Below are 20,277 nucleotides of genomic sequence, written 5' to 3'. Positions count from 1 at the left end.
TAAAGGTATATTCCGCTGTTTTTAAAGTTGAGTTGTATGAGGTACTTGGCGGTAGTAATGGCATTAGCTTCCAGTGATCCCAGTGTGTAGTCCCTTCAAACAGGATGCTCTGTGAAGCTAGGCTATACAAAAGGATTCCCTGATAAGTTCTCTCCAAGGGCAAATAATTTAATGGAAAATAGGCCGAACGTTACATGTCTGATTTTTTCCCACCCATGACACCTTAAAATATTTTGACCGTGCACAGATTTCTTCTGTTAACATGAATGATTACTGTATTAAGTGAAACAACAGACAGAAGATACTCTTATGATAATATTAGTCCACTGATACAACATTTTAATGTAGTTTAAGTCAAGATAGGGATTTGGTCCAACTCAGGGGTGTAGCATAGGGGGGGAAAGGTACTGCTTACCCAGGTCCACGAGAGGAAGGGGCCATGGAGGGGCCTGCAATGAAAAGTGTGTTTTTATCTATTTTTCATAGTAATTAGTGTCATTATTGAATCGAAAGCGACAAAATGAATGGGTCAACAGACTGAAATTTGTATCAAATAGAGTAAAATAAATACTTACTGAAAAATGTCCAAATGCTACAGTCCAGTGCTGTGAAATAATACAAGTAAATACAGTCTAACCATAGAAAGAATATTGCTCATAAATGGGGAAATTATGACTCAAAAATACATTAAAATTCATATATTTGTAAAAATTGATGCAACGTTTGTTTCTTGGCTAGCCAGTTAAGGGGGGGTATTTTTGCTCTGGGAGCCCAAAATCCCTAGCCACGCCCCTGGTCCAACTGGATCCTGCTCCCAATGCAGCCCTCTACCACAGACCAGATTAGAACCCAGGCCACCTGCCTGGGACCACAGCCTTGGTGCATGGTGCATGCACTTTTGCAGCTGCAATATAAATGGGCTACCTGCTGTAGTATCATTTATGAGTCTGAAACACTTCATGGGATCAACATGCACTGAAAAACTTTCAGCAAACACCATTGCATGTTGGCCTTCGTTAATCAGGAGACTTTGCTCCCCAGTATGTTGCTCTAAAACGTGGGGTGCTATCCTTGAAAATGTCTCTCTCTCTTCTCCTTCTCTTAGTTTCCATGCAGCCCATCAGCTTGTAATAAAAAGCCATCTTACTACAACAGATTAAGAATCACAAGTTAATCCATCAAGTATGTTAATATCCTCTCCAACAGGAGTGAAAAAAAGCTCAAAAAGGCTGATTAAAATGCGTCTGAGCGTGCAAAAGTAAAGCCTATGACTAAGAAACCCTCCTGTGCTCTTCTTTAGAAAGCACCGTGTTCCTGTTGTTTACTCTGACCCAGTCCTGCCTTCACTCTGCCCCCATTACCCCTCCCTTACTGTTGCCTTTCTTTTGACCCGCTATCAGGGGAACAGTTTTTTTCCTCAATCAGAGGCGTACCACTGGGTTTTGGCTGCGGATCAGAGGAGGTTTTTGATGCAGGTGTGGAAGCTGCATTGTCTTTAAATCCACTGGCTAGCGTCACTGCCACAGCAGCTCCTTGTTAGATCACTGAATTACTCCAGAGAAAGCAGGGATGGACCCTTCTGGGCTTCGGCCTTCCTCACACTGTTTAGCTACGTGCCTGGCGGCCGGTGAGGATATCCATGTCTTGGTGTGAAAACCATATCCTGCCTCACCAACGGGATTACGCTGGATTACAACTCAGCACATTCACCTCTCGGGCTGCAGCCAACAGCAGGCCCCAGAAGACTACGGACCTGTACAGGGGTCCATGCAATCCCTCTGCAGAGGACAGAGAGACATTGTTCTTCTTGCAGCTTGCACCGTTTTATATTCAGACATCTCACCTATTGATTTCTTTGCACAAATGACAGATGTCACCTGCTGCCTCTGACAAAGATCCCATTAAATCTCAATAGCTACAAATGAACAATCCCACCCCTCTCCTCATCCCTCTCCCCATCCTCCCTCAGCTCTTCTCTCACTCTATTTGTGCACGTGGGTAGACAAAAGGTGTGAGCCCCCCTTGCCTCACTAAGCCTGCATATCTACAGCTCAGCTCCTCTGCTACTTTTCTTTATGTGGCAGCAGTGACAGTGCAGGACAGCTCCCGAGCAAAATCTACCTGCAGAATTTAATTAGGCACCTCTCATAGAGCCTGCTGGGAAGATGTGGGCCATGGGGAGCTGGGATGGAGGATGGCAGACAGGGGGAGACACAGCTATCGATTCGCAGCAGTAGCAGAGAGAGACTTTGAAGGTAGCGCGCCTCCAATCGATGTTGAATTTTGCGTCTAATGAGACACCTGCATTCCTTTTGGCCAGCAAAAGGGCATCATAGCTCCAAATAACAGTTTCTCCATCTGATTGTTTTTACTCATAAATTCAGCCTCTGTGGTTCAACAAATAATGAAGATCGATCCTGTCAACATCGAACCTCTTTTATTAGTGCCACTGGAGTTTTAGCAAAAAAGCAACTTTTTCTTTCTGCACTTTCACAGGCTCTCTGAAGATTTTTTCACCTTTTTTCTTCGGCTTTTCTCCTGTAGGACACTTCAACCTTGAATTTCCATTTGAATTGAATGCTTATATTGGAGTAGTTTCTCCATTTGCATATACCTGTACACGATGAGCCATAACATTAGGAGTATCTACCATATAAAGTGTAGGTTCTCTATTCTACCATAAACAGCCTGGACCTGTCACCTGACAAATCATGGACTGCAGCAGTCCTCTAAAGAAATGCTGTGGTCTAGCAGCAACACCTCCAGCTGTAACCCTTTATGCCACTGATCATCAACTGGCGGCCCGAGGGCCATATCAGGCCCCCTAAAGCTTCCCATCCGGCCCCAGAAGATCATTAAATTCAGAAAAGGAGGAAAAGAAGATGATGTGGTTTTAAGGATATTGTTTGGCTTTAAATGTCTGCAGCTGTTAAACCCACCCCAAAATTAATATTATAGCATTTAATATTGAGTAGTTTTAGAATGACTAAACATATGATCTGTTTTTACAGAAATTCACTTGTCAGCCATTATAAGTACATTTTTTTAAAATGTATTTAAAAAATAGGTTTAGACTGGTGGAAATGTTGCAAAAATGGCCAGAAAAAGAGGTGAAATGGGGTTAGACAGCGGCAAAATGGGTTATGGGGTGGCACAGAGGGACAAAGATTGGCTGAAGAAGTGGTGAAAAGAGTTAAAAAGGGGGGAAAAAGTCAAAAAAACAGGTTAAAAGTGGCAAAACTGTAGAAACAATAATGAAAACGGGTTAAAAAAGTGGCAAAGTGGTTGAAAATGCCAAAAATGGATTTAAACGGATTAAACATGAAGGAAAAGTGGTAAAAAGGATTACAGAATTGCAAAAATTGGGTTAGAGGTAAAAGGGGGAAAAGTATCAAAAATTAACTAAAATATAGCAAGAATAGCCAGGCAAAGTAGTGAAAAGAGGTTAAAAAGTGGCACACAGGGGCAATAATTAGGGCAAGGCAAGTGGCTAGAAAGGGTTAAAGAGTGGCAAAATGGGTAAAAAGTGGCAAAACTTAGTTTAAAAGCAGCAAAAAATTTCAAAAATGGGTCAAAAGTGGCAAAAAATGTTGCAGAAATGGCCAAATGATGTAGTGAAAAGGGATTAAAAGGTGCCAAAATTGGTAAATATTAGTGTTAAATCACAATTGGGAAGGGCCCATTCCCCAGGATTTGAAAGAAAATACTAATACTAATACGTATACATTAATATGTTAATTGGCCCAAAATATCTATTTAATATTTGTGTGTTTGAAAGTCAGGCCCCCAGAGACTCTGTCAAAACTAAATCTGGCCCAAGGTTGGGCAAATTTACTTGATAACCCCTGTTTTATGCATCAAGCATACATTTATCATACGTATAAAGGTCGTCTATGATGTTAAATCTTTTGTTTCCTTAACAAAAAATATGTTTAAAGGCAAATTGTTGCAAAACACAGTAAGGTCAGGACTTTTCAGCATGTTTGGGTGAAAAATATGTGCTGAGGTTTACTCTATAGCTACACCCTGGACACGCAGACATCACTGCACTGAACAGAGCTTTATGGAGAGCAGACAGCTACAGTCTGCACTAGTTTTGGGCAGAAAATCATATCTCTGTATCAACAACAGATGTTGAATATGAACAATGTCCTAACCAATCAATATGAAGATTCTTTTGCACTCTATATTAACGTGAAAAGTGACCAGTCCTGTGCTACATACAGTAGTTGTTGATTGACGTATGTCCGACAGCGACCTCCCCTAGCAGCGAGTTCTGGTTGACTTTGCAACAAGTTAGCAAGCAGCAAATGCTATGTTAAGCATTTGTGCCATTTGACTTTTATGTCATGTGTAAGGTCATCTCCATCTACATTGTTTAAGTTTATTAGTCTTACATTTATAAGTTCACATTAGCGTGATTTTGGTTGGATTCAAATCTTCACATGTAATTAAAGATCACATATTATGCAAAATACATGTTTTCAGGCTTTTCTACTAAAATATGTGCCCCTGGCCTGTCCACAGTCCCCCCAAGAATCAGAAAAATCACCCCCACCCCTTTCCCCACCTTTCAGAAAATGTGTGCTGAAACAAGCCATTCTCAGATTTTCCCCTCATGATGTCATGTGGCGAGTTAGCACCGCCCCCAGGTTTGGTTGGCCCTCCCACCTTTGAAAAAGGTTCCGCCCTACTCACCTGATCGTCCTCTCAGCTGGCATCTGAGAGGACGATCAGCAGCGCCACATCCATTAAGCCAAATCCTGAGAGGGGCGGAGTCAGGGGCGGAGTCTGACAGCTCATTAACATTTAAAGCCCACAGACACAGAAACAGCTCGTTCTGAGCAGGGCTGAAACAGAGGGTTTGTACATGTGCAAGAACCCAGTACTGGAGTGTTCTTTCAGGAACAAACTTCACAGGCATGTTTTGGGGACCTCTGAGACCAATATAAACTTGTCTTAAAAGAGTAAAAATGTGACCTTTGAGAATCCAGTTTTAGTTGAACTAACTACTCCATGTCAAACTGCATACCAACATACAGTGCTTAACAAATTGATTAGACCACCCTTACCCTAACCACAGTAAGGTTTATGCCACAGCTGCCCTAAATTAACAGCATTGGTAATAACCAAAATCATTTTTTATGTTTCTGCAATGGTTAATACACCAACATGTAGAAGCTCTGTAACCCAAATGATATTTTTAATGCTAAAATATAATTATTATTATTGTTATCCACGATACGATATCATCACGATACTTAGGTCACGATGGGTATTATTGCAATTTTAAACATTTTGCAATACAGTAGAGTATTGTGATACCATATATTGTGATATATTGCGATTTGTACCAACTGTTTAGCTGACTATCATTCGTCTTGCCTTTATGTTTGTCCTATTTCCACCTTATTTTATTTTCATTTAGCACTTCTTGCAAACCTCATGTGTCATGTCCACCTGTTTCGTGCCCTGCTTGCATTCCTAAAGTCCTTTCCCTGGTGCTGCCATGTTTGTTGTACTAACTTTCTCCTGCTCTGTGACTGTCGCCTCTGCCGAGCTCACGGGACAAAAAATTCTCCAAACAACTGATTTTATTTTTCCATTATCATAGACTTGAGTTCGTATTTGCAATTCATTTGAAAAAAAAACAATACTTGGTGGATGAGATGATACAATATATCACCAGACAAAATATCGCGATACTTTGCTGTATAGATTTTTTCTCCCACCCCTAATTTTTCCATCTATTTTTGATCATTCCTGCCTCTAGTGGCTAATGTTAGCCACCTTAATGTTTTCCTGGACTGGTTTGTGACAGGCCTGGGCAATCATTGGCAGGCTGTTCCATCGTTGCACCATTCTTTTGAGACAATAAGTCCAGGCGAGCCAAAATGTTTAAAAATAGCTGAGGGCTCACAGGGTTAAATGTGATTCATTTCCCCTGGGTGTAAGTGTATTGTGTTGTTTAATGCATGGATCAGAATCAGCATTATTTGCCAGGTATGCTTAGATTAAAGTATAAAACATGAAAGGATGTGTGCAGATTAACATGAGGTAGATGAGATAGGATAGTTGATTCATGCAATCTGCATATGAGGTGAGGTATTTTACCACAGAGAGCCTCTTATGGCCGATAATAATAGAATATGAAACAAAAACACAGAAACAAAGCTAAGGTCACTCTAGTAATTCTTTAAGACTCTTTAAAGTTAGTACACTAACAACAAAGAGCAAAGACGAATTGGCCCAGACAAACGAGCACAAGAACTTTAGAAAGGGGAGGAGGGTTGATGAAGGACAGGTGAAACTAATCAGGGTGAGAAAAGACAATTAAACAGTTAGAAACCTCAAGGGCAGGGAGTGAAAATGCCTGAATCTAAGCAGGGGGAGCAGAACCCAATAAAGTTAGAAATAAATGAAAGCAACAAACATATATCCTAATGAAGAGGTGAAGATTTAAGGTATCATTTTAATTATTGGCTGATTGGTGTTAGTTCATTTGTGGGTTAATTATCAAACACAGACTGGCTCTGTTTTCTCATAAATGAGAAATATCTGATATTGATAAATGCTAACTGAATACCTTTGGGTTTTAGACTATCGGCCAGCCAGGAAAGCAATTTTAAAGTCTTCCCCTGGAGCTGTGGAAAGTTGTTTTGCCACTTTAAAATGTACTTTTTCTCCTTTCTCAAAGGATATTCAATCTGTCAGTGCTAAGTCAAACTCTAAGGCTTTGCGTGTGACCCACCTCTTAGGTAAAGCCATCCTGGGTCCTCCACGGCTCTACCAGGAGCTCCAGGAGCTGCAACATGACCTTTCTGTCGTGGAGGAGGTCACTCTGCTGGTGGGAACGCTGCAGGGGATGTACCAGGTACGTGGACCTTCATGTCAACACTTAAACTGTGGCCGGACCGTCTCGAAGGGGGAATGTGTTTTCTTATATAACATAGGAAATGCTAAAAGCCTTTGAGTTTCCCCAAGAGTCCTCTGCAGAAATACACTGTGAAACTGTAGTATAACCGTTACTCAGAGTAAGGATGGGGATTTACAGTTCTCATCAACTGCGATCTGTCAACGAGTCTGTTGTTAACAGCCGCTTCTCTGGTGTGTTACACATCAGCACTCATCTTTCCTACTCTCAGAGCTTTGGTTAGCGGTAATGGTGGCTTTCACTCAGCTCCACAAACACCATTAGCTTCCTGAAGCTTCTTCATATCACAAAACTTAATGGAAAAGAAATTCTCTGGTCGGCACTTTAGCTCTTAGCAGGTCTCCTCTTCACTCTGATATCATCACAATCATGTGCTAAGCTATGCTAGCAGGGCTGTCAAAGATGTGACGTTAGACGGCCTGTAGTCTGTCTCTGCTGTTTCTCCTTCTGCTTTAAGCTTGTGCGTTTAACATCAAATGTATGTTTATTTGATATGAACATTAACACAGTCTTTTTATTAGTGTACACCCAGACATCACTGTCGTGCTAACAGGTGGCGTCCTTCATGTGGGAGAATGCATTACAAAGTTATCCGTCACTATAACCTAAAAAATGCATGTGCAGTAGGGATGCAACGATAGAGTTAGCCCACAGTTCCATACGGATACAATTTTTGGAGCATTTCGGTCATTATGGCCCAGGCCATAAGGGTCAAGAATTATTTATTTTCTAAATATTTGTGTCTTAGGTGTTTTAGGAGACAATTAATTTATTTCCTGCTAATATGTGTAGCGACTGGCTGCCCCTGCATTGCACTATGTGTGAGACTTAGGGCTGTCTTCAAATTTTAGAGCATTACTTACATTCTGTTTGGATGAGTTGATACCAGGCTGAGGAATAAAATTAGCGACAATAAATTGCTGATTTCTGCCCATCACCTGCTTACAGATGCAGGCAAAAGAAAGCATAAAGGCTGCTTTTATTTCACTGAAGATCTGCACTGACGTTTATTGGAAGTAAATTTATTCAACACCCCATGACACATTTTCATTGTTCCATGAATTACAAGCAAAGAGTACAGCCCCACTGAACCTGTCTATCCGGTGAGCCGATGGTGCTCTTGTGCTCTGCCAATCTCCGATGCCTACAATAATTTTTTTTAAAAAAAGAGTCGTCTTTTCATTATAAAAGGAACTTCAAAAGGTGTAGGGATTAAAAGGCTAAATTTTTGGGCTACATTTCACACATTAAGAGAGAAACCGTTTTAAAAGTGCCGGTTTGTACTTCCGGGGGGCACAAGCTACACAAAAAGCATTATGGGAACCGAAAACATATTTTTTCTTTCAGTATGTGAAATTCAGCCATGAAAATCAAACACTGGTCTGCTGTGTCGTACCTACACCTTATGGAGTTCAGTTTTAATGAAAAGTTACCCCATCAAAAAACTCAGAAGGCAACAGAAGTGGAAAAAGTCAGTGCTCCGTCGGCTCATCCACGAGACTGATTCAGTGGGTCAGTATCGTTAAAACGATCGTTGGTTTCACTTCAGCAGAAGTGCGTGAGAGACGATTGGTCTCTGGGCTGCAGCCATATACTTGGCTATGCAACGGGAAGTAAACAGGAGACAGAGCTGCACCAATGACAATTTATAAAGTTAGCACTGCCTTCCTGCATAGTACATTTAAGGTGCATTGTTGTCTGAAATTTTTAGTACTGCAGGGAGATTGATCTAATCACAACAGCAATTGTGATTGCATTTAGGATGCCAGGCTGTGCAAATACATAACCGTATAAAAGGCTGAAATTATTTTGGTATTAAACAGTTCTTAAAGTTCCTTTAAGTTTAGTGCTACTGCATTTGCATTTGCACTTCAAGAAACTAAAAACTCGTCATGTTTTTTTTTGATAGATATAAAGTTATTTTTAAAAGCAGTACTGTAAATAACTCAGATAATGTATTTTTTTTTTTTTTTAATTTGTATGTTTGGTGTTGAGAAACCCAAACATTAAAACTCTCATTATTCTCTGCATTTCCCTACGTAACCAAGCAAGAATACTCATGATACCAGTTCTCTATTATATCACAATTGCATTTGGATTGCAATATTGTCCAGTATAAGATTAAACTAATTTTTAGATTTATAGATTTTTCATTAGTTTCTATTTTTATTTCATTTTCACTTTCTCTGTTCAATTTCAGTTTAGTTTTTATTAGTTCTGACTGCTGGATTGTTAGTTTAGTTTTTATTTTGCAAAAAGGCTTCGTTTTAGTTTAGTTTTTATCAGTTTTAGTGTTAATTTTATTTTTTTACGGCTAGGTGATGAGGCTGAATGAGCGTCATACATTTTTAAAAACAAATTAAACCAGGCTACTCTTCACTTTTCATTTTATTTACTTAATGATGATATTTGAATACAACTCCAGACATAAAACTACCACTATGTGAAGTCTTAACCAATCAGATCAGGTCATTTCACACTCCCCAGACTTGTGTGTAGGTGCCAGTCAGTATGGTTGTTTCAAGACTAAAACTTAAGATTTTTTGTCTCCTTTTCCATTTTATTTTAGTTAGTTTTTAAATTTTAGTTTTAGTTATTTAGATAGTTTTAGTTAACTAAAACAACCTTGGTCCAGTATAAACACAATTGCACATTATCATTAAATCGTGCAGTAAAAATTTTTCACTTAGCAAACAGAAAATCTGTCGCTGTGAATTTCCGACAGTTAGCCAACAGTGTCAGTCCTGGCTGGCCATGGAGCAAAGCTGATTGAGATCAGCTGATCACACCCAAGCCCTCATCAGCTAACAGCCAGCTCATGCTGCCATATTTAGAGCGCTCCAGCATGGCTACGCTTCACTGCTCACTCTGCAGCCCCTTTTTGTAACCCTCCTCCACCCCAGCTCCTCCTTTAGTCTGCTCCTGAATTAATCGGTGCCTTTCTGTTGTCATTTATTTAACGCTTTTTTACCCAGATGAAGACCCATTGAGTCAGAGAGTTATTTTACAAGGCTGATGCGCTGATGCCTGCACTGCTCTATTTTTTTTTTTTTTGCTGCATCTCTCCCTGCCTTAGGCTTCCCTTGCTAGCCTCCTGCTTGATGCTTTCCATGTAGGTGCATGGAAGGGCAGGGGAATCACGGAACAACCGCTGCCAAATATAAATGAGGGCAATAAGTGTAAATTAATGACTGCTATAAAGAAAAATGTTTTTAATCGTGTATTTCTTGACAAAGTGGTCTTGACTGAACTTCAATTGAGTGTAAGCTTCCTAAACCCAGTGCATGGACTTACAGGCACACACAAACAGACAAAACAAAACAAAAAAATCTACATGTGCATATTGAACAGTGGATGCAGAACCAAACAGGCCCGTAGTATGTGGACAATTGTTGCATTCCTAGTGTGCAGTGCACTCTTAAAGAAACTTACTTTAGAAATGACACAGACAGTGAGTATTTAAGAATCAGAGCACTCATCCTTTCTTCATAATGCTTCAAAGTCAGCTAGAAGGAGCGATCTGAGGAGGTTCCCTCAGTCCACCTGACTCCCCGGTCCAAACCACTGAAGTCACACTTAGTTACATTCATGACAGCACTCTCTGGGGCTTCTCTAAAAGCTTTGGTTCAATTTTGTCCCCTTAAAAACAGACATTCGCCCACAGGTTGACCTTCAGATGTGCTTTTTGTTCTCCAAACACTGCATCCAGCATTACAAACAGGTTATAACACAGTTATCTCAACATTTGACTGACAAATGGAAATATTCATATATACTTTGGAAATTACAGAATGTATTCTGTACATTTAAGCTCACCTTACAATAGCGTCTAAGCCCTGAGAGCACCCTAAAGGCAGCAAAGTCAAAATAGAAGTCTGCAGAGTTAATTAAAATTCCGAGATTCAGTGCGAACTAAGAGATAAAGTTCGGATGGTAAAAGGAAACCATTTGGGGAAACCTCCTCTTTGCTATTCCTCTTAAAGAAAGTGCAAAAAGAAGTCTAAAGATGTTTAAAATGTGATCAAAGAGGCAGCCTCTCATGCCTCTTGAATCTTCAATTCCTAACCACAGGAAGTCTCACTTCTATCTCCTCATCAACAGAGCCACAATGGTGGGAATGAGATGTTCCCTCTGATATAGAAGTGTCAGATTTGCTATGTTGCAAAAAGGAACCATCAGTGCCCCTCCTGTAGCGTTCGAATCAGGACACTTCCCAGTAGTCTGCCATGCTACATTCACAGCCCCGTACACTCCACAGCCAGGGGGGTACACTCCTGCAATCACCAAAGAGCCTCTCAGGCTAATGATGCCACCTTTGCTTTCCTGCACTTAATGAGCACAATGGCCTCAGGAGGAGGGATATTGGCCTAGCACTAAATGGCTGATTTTCACTTTCCACCCTGTTATAATATTGTCCAGCGAACAAATAGAAGAAACACTTCTGTGCAGCTCATTGACTGCAGAAAATTGATTCGATTCTATTTGACTTGAGGGACTGGCTTTTACAGTAAAATGGATGCTGGTGTTAAAATAAATTCAACCTTATATTGAGGGGATAAAAGCATGGCTGTGGGTGGATGTGCTTGTTTGTGTGTGGGAATATAAATATATGTACATCCACAGTACTCCCCTGTGGTCAGTCTGCATGAAATGTGCTTATATCTCAGCTCTATGACCTGCTGCATATTACAGCTGAGAATCAAGTTTTAACTGTGTGTGTTTTCCCTTCAAAGAACCTGAACACCACCGTGGCCCAGGACTGGTGTCTGGCTCTGCAGAGGCTTATTCGCATCAAAGAAGAACAGATCCAGAGTGCTAACAAATGTCGCTTACGCCTGCAGGTGCCTGGCAGGCCAGACAAGTGAGTACTATCTTCCATACAGATTATTCCAGGTAAAATGTGCATTTATGGCTGCCGTGATTCAGGATTTTTCATGCCAATGTTCAGCTGAAATAGCTGACTGTTTAAGACACTAGCTTTACAAAATATACAGTGCTTAACAAATTTATTAGACCACCTGTCATATTTGTCTCAAAGACCAGTGCTTTAATGCAGACTCTCGATGTTTTACTATTTTGAACAGGAATGAGGAATTTCAAACTGAATTCACCCAAATTTGAGGTGACTCACTGGGCTTCTCTGAGAAGTCAGAAATGGATCAAGCATAACATTCAACATCTATAACTCATTTTTCTGTTCAGGAATGCATGTAAATAACTATAATTTGACATATTATTCAAGAAATAATAATGTGCTTTACTATTTTTTTAGTTTTTTGTAAATCAGTAAATTTGAAAATTCATGGATAACAATAATAATTATATTTTAGCATTAAAAATATCATTTGGGTTAAAGAGTTTCTACATATTGGTGTATTAACCATTGCAGAAACATAAAAAATGATTTTGGTAATTACCAATGCTGTTAATTTAGGGCAGCTGTGGCACAAACCTTACTTTGGTTAGGGTTAGGGTGGTCTAATAAGCACTGTAAATTTTTGAAGTCTATAGCTGATAAATATTTTAAACAGTGACATCTGTGCCTTGCCCTTCTCTAGTAGGGGTGTAAATCACCAGCGTTATCACTGTACTTTATAATATCATATATACAAAGCATTCAGGAGATATTCTAACCCCCTTCACTTTTTTAAATATTGTTCTCTTACAGCGTGATGCTACAGTCAGTTAATCCTCAGGCATCACTTTAATTTACTACCCTTTAAAGCCATTAAGGACAAAAATGCCCACTTCCAAAAAACTGCTTTAAAAACTTAACAGAGTCATATTTTTTTCTGCTTTTTTTGCATAAATCTCTTAAACAACTTTAGTCGTGCTCAAAACTACCAAACATTCAATCATTTTGTGGATTTTAACCCTTTAAATGCCAGTTTGATTACTGAAAGTCAATGTTGTTTTTTATTAGAAAAAATGAAAAAAACGTGAAATCTTCCTCAAACCAAATGTTGGATGGCTGGGGCATTAGTTATAAATCCAGCTTGGACATGTTAATGATTAGCCAAAATATTCACTTTGATGCATTGTTAGTTTTTGTGTATCATCCGATTTAAAATTTTAAGACCCTTTCGAGTCATTAAGGTCAAAATGACTCGAAAGGACAAACAGCAATAAAAATAGTATTCAATTATATTTTTTTCTGCTTTTTTTGGTCGAATCTTTTGATCAGCTTCGGTTCTAATCAAAACAATTGATTATTGAATAATTTTCAGGATTTTAACCCTTTAAATGCCAGTTTGATTACAGGATGGTCATATTTAAAAAAAAAAAAAACACATATTTTCCAGATGAAATTTAAAATCCTCAAAACGATTAAATGTGTGGTAGTTTTGAGCACAGCTGAAGTTGTTTAAGAGATTTATGCAAAAAAAACAAACAAAAAAAAAAAGCAGAAAAAAAATTATCAGTCTTTTAAGTTTTTATAGCTGTTTTTTTGGAAGTGGACATTTTTGTCCCTAATTTCTTTAAAGGGTAGTAAATTTGTTCCACAGTGTTCCCCTGACATATTAAAGCAATTGAAATTTGAATTCAAAAATTTGCCTAGAAAGAAACTTTGTTGCAAAAAATTAGACCATATGCACTAACACAGCCAAAAAGGTGAGCAGAGAAAGAGGAAAAATGTACCCAAATGGACACCCTCTCCTTCCAGTCCCACATAAAGTCTGTCACCAAATCTGCCTTCTATCATCTCAAGAACGTCTCCAGACTCCGACCTTCACTCCCTGATTCTGTGGCTGAAACACTCATTCATGCTTTCATAACCTCCCGCCTGGACTACTGTAATGGAGTCCTGTCTGGAGTTCCCAGCAAAACCCTGGACAGGCTTCAGTACGTCCAAAACTCTGCAGCTAGAGTTCTCACCCACACATCACTCCGACCCTCATCCACCTCCATTGGTTTCCTATCAAGTCCCGTATCAACTACAAAGTCCTCCTCCTCACGTACAAATCTCTCCATGCTCTGGCTCCCCAGTACCTTTCTGATCTCCTCTATCCATACACACCATCCCGCAACCTTCAGTCTTCAGACACCAGCCTACTTTCCATACCCAAAACTAAACTCCGAACCTTTGGAGACAGAGCCTTCAGTGCTGCAGCCCCCACCCTCTGGAACACTCTTCCTGCAGACATCCTTAGCGCTGCATCTCTGGACATTTTCAAAAAAACGTCTCAAGCACCACCTGTTCACCACAGCCTACAGTCTTCACTAAACCACCCCTCACACCCATCCTACCCCTCACATAGTTTGTCCATGTCTATGTGTGCCTGTAAAGGGTCCTTGGGTTTCTTGAAAGGCGCTATATAAATTCAAGATATTATTATTATTATAAATATGCCCCCGGTGATGCCTAAGGGTTAAATCATTTTTCCCTCTGTAATCTGCTTTAAATACCCACCGTGACAAAGAGAAAACCAAATTTTAGGAATGTTTGAAAATGCATTAAAAATAAAAAACTAAATTTCACATTGAAATGAGTATCCTATCCTTTCCTCATTACTTAATTGAATCACCTTGAAAATGTTGCAACAAGCTTTGCACACCTGAATTGGGGGATTTTCTGCCATTCATCTTTGCAAATCCTCTCAGGCTCACTCAGGTTGAAAGGTGAACCTTTGGCCCAATTTGTGGTCCTGGGCGCTGAAAAACAGGTTTTCATTGAGGATATCTCTGCACTTAACTCCATTCAGCTTACTCAGCTTCAATGCTGACCATCCTCCCAGTCCTTGCTTGTGAAAAAAAACACTCCCACAGCATGATGCTGCCACCATCATGCTTCACTGCTGGGATGGTACTGGGCAGGTGGTAAGCAGTGCCTGGTTTCCTCCTGACATAATGTTTAGAACCGAGGCCCCACAGTTCAGTTTTGGTTTCATCAGACCAGAGAATCTTGTTCCTCGCAGTCTGATGGTCCTTCAGGTGTTTCTTTTGCAAACTCTTCTTAATGTTTTGCTCTGTGGAGAGGCTTCTGTCTTGCAACTCTACCATAAAGCCCAGATCTGTGGAAGGCTGCAGCGATCCTTTCTTGTAGCTGCTCCTGTAGTTTTCACTTCTGAGGTATGTCTAGCTGCTGTTGACTACCATGTTTCCTGCTGGGGGTGTTCACAATAAACGCATTCGAGAAATATTAACAGCTACAGACTTTATCATTAATTTAACAACATTCACACCTTTGTGTGAATTGCTCATTGCGGAACAGAGATGGGCATTCCTTTTTGCCTTTATTGCAGAATCTCTGTGTAAAAACGGCTTATGATTGACTGCTGAGCAGTCCAGGGGGTACTCTGCCTCTCACAGCCCCCAGGACCCCCAGTGGAATTTTCAGTATAGAAAATGGATGAATGGATGGGTTCAAGGACTGCAATCAATGCATGCATTTAAACTGGTGATGCAGACTCTCCCACTCTCTATTTTATTTTTAATTTTTTTTATTTTTTATTTTTTATTTTTTATTTTGGATCAACTTTTATGTTTGTCTGTCCTTTTGATTAAATTAGAGGGTGGAAGTGGGGAACAATGACCCCCTGTAACCTTTCAGTTATCCATGATCCATTTTTGTTTTGACTTTATTTTATTGAATGTGCAGCTTTTGTTAGTTTCCCCATTTTTTGACCCCTGTTATTTTGTTTTTCTGTTTCTGGTGGAACATAACCACAAAAACAAACATGCAACAGCTGGGAGATTGACAAAAAATACATGATTTTGATAAACATAGCACAGCTCATAATAAAAGAAAGTGTGGTTAAATGCATGCACTTATCACTGTGCCAACAGGACATCCTGACCTTTTGCAAATTAGAGGTAAAAGAAGGGTTTATTCTGAGGTGAGTGGGTAATTACCTGATTCAAATAATTCATTTCCTTTAGTACTTGGGTTGAATAATGAACAGCTTTGTCTTTTCTACCTGGAACTGGATCTTTGTACAGCTTGTATCAGTTACTGAACTTAGATCCATTTGATTTTGAAAAGAAAACTAATATCTGTATTTGGTAGATTCATGCTTCCACTATCATTTTTCAAATGGTTGGTTTTGTATTAGGTTTTATATTCAAGAATCAGCTGTGAAAAGTAACTCGATAACCTTAAAAATTTTGTTTTTATGCTTATTTATAGCTTCCAAACAGATTACTTGCACTGCCAGAATGATCAATGGTGATGTTTTACCTCTACAGTTGGAATAAAAGAGCAGCAGTCTCAGTTTGGTTCAGCTGAGCATGAATAGCAGGTTACCTTTTTATTCTCAGTGTGTTAAGTGGTTGTCTTAACATGTCAAAAGTGGATTTTGGCAGGTGGAGTGACTCCTGAATGACTGAACACCTACTTAGAGAAGAACAAAGACAGCATAGAGAGAGCATATGAGTAGCTTAGAGAGCAGCGCAGGAAATGGGAATAGCAAATAACAGCAGATTATAATGGATACCACTCCGTGGCATCTGTTGAGGAAAGGATCAGAAAGAGACGGGGGAGGACAAAGGGAGAACGATTGAGATAGAGAAGCTGGAGCCCTGCTGAGAGACGCTAAGCAGGAGGAGGAAGGGAAGTAAAGAAAAGAGTGAGAGTGTTGATCGACCTCCCCATGAAAGACCTGGCTCGGTGCCGGTGGGGGCAGCAGTAGTCGGAGGAGTCGGTCCTAATGCTTCAGAGCCAGGGAGAATGTGACTCTGCCAAACCAAGCTAAAGTGACAGCTTGAGCATCGGAGCTGCGCAGATCACTTCTCCCACATCTCCCAGCTTCCTCGTCGGCTGTCGCACCAGGCCTGCAGGGCCAATCTGCTTACTCAGATGTTTGGTGGAGCCAGATGTCATGCTTACAAGACAGTCCCCGAATCCCCCTACAAGGAGTACCCTATTTGCTGAGTTCTTGTGATAACGTCATTAGCAACTGAGCTGATGAGGAGAGTTCCCACCCCTACAGATGTCCAAGGTGTGGTTTAACATTAAAACTAAAAGCCTCTAGAAACTGAGACTGCAATCACCTTTTAATAAAGTAATTCAGATTTTTATTGCACTAAAATATTTAGATTTGAAGCTGAAATATTGTAAGTTTGACTCAGACATCCAAATCTCTTGTTCAGAGTAACAATATGCTGTTTTTTTTTTTATCAAGTATTTTTATGCATAACTGGGCAGATATCAGTCAGAGTCTTACAGTCTTACAGTCTCAGTTATCTAATAGGGATTAAATGTTTTGTTTATGTTGTTGACTAAACTCAATGACAAAATTAATGTAGACAGATTTAATTGTGGATGATTCCCTGGTCATGTCAGTGTGCAGTGTTTTCAAACTGAACATGCACATCACAGCATCTTCTGAAGGAGGGATTGATCAGGATCTTTACAATCTTTGCTGAAACTGCAAATAAGAGACTGTCACCCAATGTGGAAATAGTGTAACATAACTGCAGCAGCCAACGCAAGACCGTTGTTATGGATAAAAATCAAAAAACGAGTACATGAGTAACTGTATTTTCAAAAATGCAGAAATCCCTGACCTTTTGACCCTGTGTGACTGACATCATACACAACAGGAAGAGACACAGGTTACTAAAAGTTAAATAACTTTTCGATTTACATCATAGCGACGTACTTCTTCCCCCTGAGGAAGCCCCCTATGTTGCCTTTCTAGTGACGCTATCCATGCCTCTGTAGCCCTTGCAGAGGCTTTCTTGTGAGCCAGGAACCTGGGTGGATTTCCAGGGTCTTCCAAGATTAAATCCACACCAGTAATTCAAATATTGAATATCCATTTTGAATCAGTTCGTTGAATTTTGCTGCCAGTGGCTAATGCAGTCTGCCATATTTGCTTTGTGACAACCAATAGCAGGCTGTTCCATTGTTGCAACATGCTTTGTAAACATTTGCAGCTCATAATGGAGAGAAAGTGAGACAGAGAGCCTGTGATGTGTCCCGCTGTGTCTCACAGGCTGGAACTACTTCGAATAATGGTACAAACTGAGCTAGTACTACAAAGGAAAAGGCCTTTTTTGTAGTAAATATGTGAATATTTTGAAGTGTTTTTGTCACAGGATGATTATTTTTTTCACTTTTTGGTCCCCAAGAGATAGAAGCACAAATTTTTGCAAAAAAAAGTCTTAGTCATTACTGTTTGCTGTGTAAAAACCTCTATTTATGTAGATTTTTTCTTTTTTCTTTATAGTACCAAAGCTTTTTTAAAAATTGAGCAACATTACTGCAGCACACAGGAAAATAGCTTGAGGCTCACAGGGTTAACATAGATTACGGTAACAAGTCTCAGGGGTTCTGTGTCGTAACATTATTTTGTCTTTTGTCACTGGTTACATGGATCAGTTCTTACAAAGGGGAACATGATCTCATATCACATCAGCATTGTACATCACTACTAAAACATGGTACCTTCAACTGTGACTTTGTTGCTTTTTTCATAGAAAACAACATTGACTTTAAGAGTGTCCTCACACTAGGCCATCCGTACCGTGCCGTATTCTAACCGTGCTGAAGCCCATTTAACCCCCTCCCCGTCCCCACTTTGGCCCGCACTCACACTGCTCAACGCATCCAGGCCTGTGCAAGGATAAGTCATGCGCCGAGGTCATCACACAAAGCATCCACCGTTGATGACCCAGTATGCGTAAGTGTTGTTTTTAAGGCTGTAAAATAGTTACAGATTTATACGATATCTGATCTGACCTGACACCAGAATTATTTCCCCTGACCTGGAATCAGCTACATTAACTATACAGAGCCCAGTGAGGAGAGAGAGAGAAAAAGCAGTTCATAGCGGAGAGTTATTGCTCACAGCATGTAATCTGGAGCCTGCTCAGGGTTCCAAGCACTTCTGCTGAATGAAACCCAGACCTTTTTTACTCGTATGTGCCCCTACAATCATTCCTCTGCGTGTCCTTATACTATCTGAATCCCCTTGGCATTACTTTATGTGCCACGAACTGTGCCTTTTCTCAGCATAATCCTGGATGCCTGATGCACCAAACATCCCACTTTCACTTCTTGGTGACATGAAATAGAATTAGAGGTAAGTTATTTCAGTGGATGATAGTTTGGCATTATAATTTCTAAATAAGAGAGGTTAAATCAGCCGTGGACACACTTGTCTACGTATTTGGCACTCTTCTTTACGCACGGAGGATGAAAGGTGTTTGTTATCCTGTGAGCTGCTGTTTGTGACTAAAACAAGGGAAGAAGCTTTATTTTACAAACCAAAAATCCTCTTACAGTCATTAAACCCTGACTTTGCCAGACTGGACTGGGATCCTGCTGTCTCTAGCGTGCAGCTGCTGCCTGGTGGGCTCTCTGAGGTGGGTCCTCTTGTTGTTACTTCACGCTACGTCACATTCCCGTGCTTATGCTCCTGCATTTGCATCCGTGCCGTGCCTAGGCCCACCTCATCCATCAGTGCCAGGGCTGCGAAGCGTGCCGCGCCGAAGCACAGAACGATTGCACTCACACTGGCCAAACGTACCGGACTTTAGGCTGAAGGTGTGAGTACACCCTAAGGAATTAAACTGGCATTTAAAGCGTTAAAATCCTCAAAGTGGTTGAATGTTTGGTAGTTTTGAGCACAGTTGAAGTTGTTTAAGAGATTTATGCAAAAAAATAGCAGAAAAAAGATCAATCTGTTAAGTTTAAATAGCAGTTTTTTTGGAAGTAGACAATTTTGTCCTGTATGTCTTTAAAGGGCAGTAAATTAACGTAATGCCTTAGGGTTAAAATTCTGTTTTATGTTTGCCTTACCTGTGCAGAGTTGAAGCTATGCAATGTCTTGTCCCTCATTTACATTTTTAATCTCTCACCTCGCCTGTCCACCTAAAACACAATATCTTTTCTCTTTTTCCACATTTCTTTCTTTACTTTTCATCTCTTTGTCCTCTTCTATTTTGACAGTAAACAGTGAAGCAGACTATTATCATGTATATTAAATACATAACCAGACTTGACATGAAGAAAATCATCCATCTTCAAGCCGAGACAAAAATCTTGCTGTAATTTAGATCTTTCTTGGCATAATGCCTCAATATGAGCTGTTTGGTAACAATGCAAATACGTTCATCCATATAGTTGACTAACTGTTTCAATGGTCAGCGACTAGTTGAAAAAGCAGCTTCTTTCAAGCAGAGTTTCTTTGGTTGTGAATTTGTAGAGTGCGACCTGTGCTTGAATCTTGCCCAGAGATGACCACAGGAGAGGTAAAAGATAACAATGTCGACAGAGAGAGATAAATCTCCTCTTGGAGAGAAAAAACTCAATCCTGCTTGTGTGAAAGAAATCTAATTGAGCCTGGGCCTTGGTGTCGAGTGGTTGGACTGGCAGAGAGCCTCAGGGCTGGGGGTGA

The 20,277-nt window shown here is 40.1% G+C and overlaps 1 protein-coding gene across 5 annotated transcripts in view; it reads left to right on the top strand.

The window, feature by feature from the left end:
• Positions 1-20,277, top strand: part of arhgef10la (Rho guanine nucleotide exchange factor (GEF) 10-like a) — a 311,778-nt gene that overhangs the window by 113,020 nt on the left and 178,481 nt on the right. For all 5 annotated transcript variants that reach the window (XM_041784009.1, XM_041784008.1, XM_041784013.1 and 2 more), the window contains 2 exons: positions 6,759-6,874; positions 11,668-11,795. In XM_041784009.1, coding sequence (XP_041639943.1) covers positions 6,759-6,874; positions 11,668-11,795 — 244 coding nt within the window. The remainder of the gene's footprint in view (positions 1-6,758; positions 6,875-11,667; positions 11,796-20,277) is intronic.

The sequence above is a fragment of the Cheilinus undulatus genome, linkage group 3, assembly GCF_018320785.1.
Source record: "Cheilinus undulatus linkage group 3, ASM1832078v1, whole genome shotgun sequence".
Lineage (NCBI taxonomy): Eukaryota > Metazoa > Chordata > Actinopteri > Labriformes > Labridae > Cheilinus > Cheilinus undulatus.
Note: the sequence above shows the minus strand (reverse complement) of the source record. Positions and strands in the feature narration are given on the sequence as shown.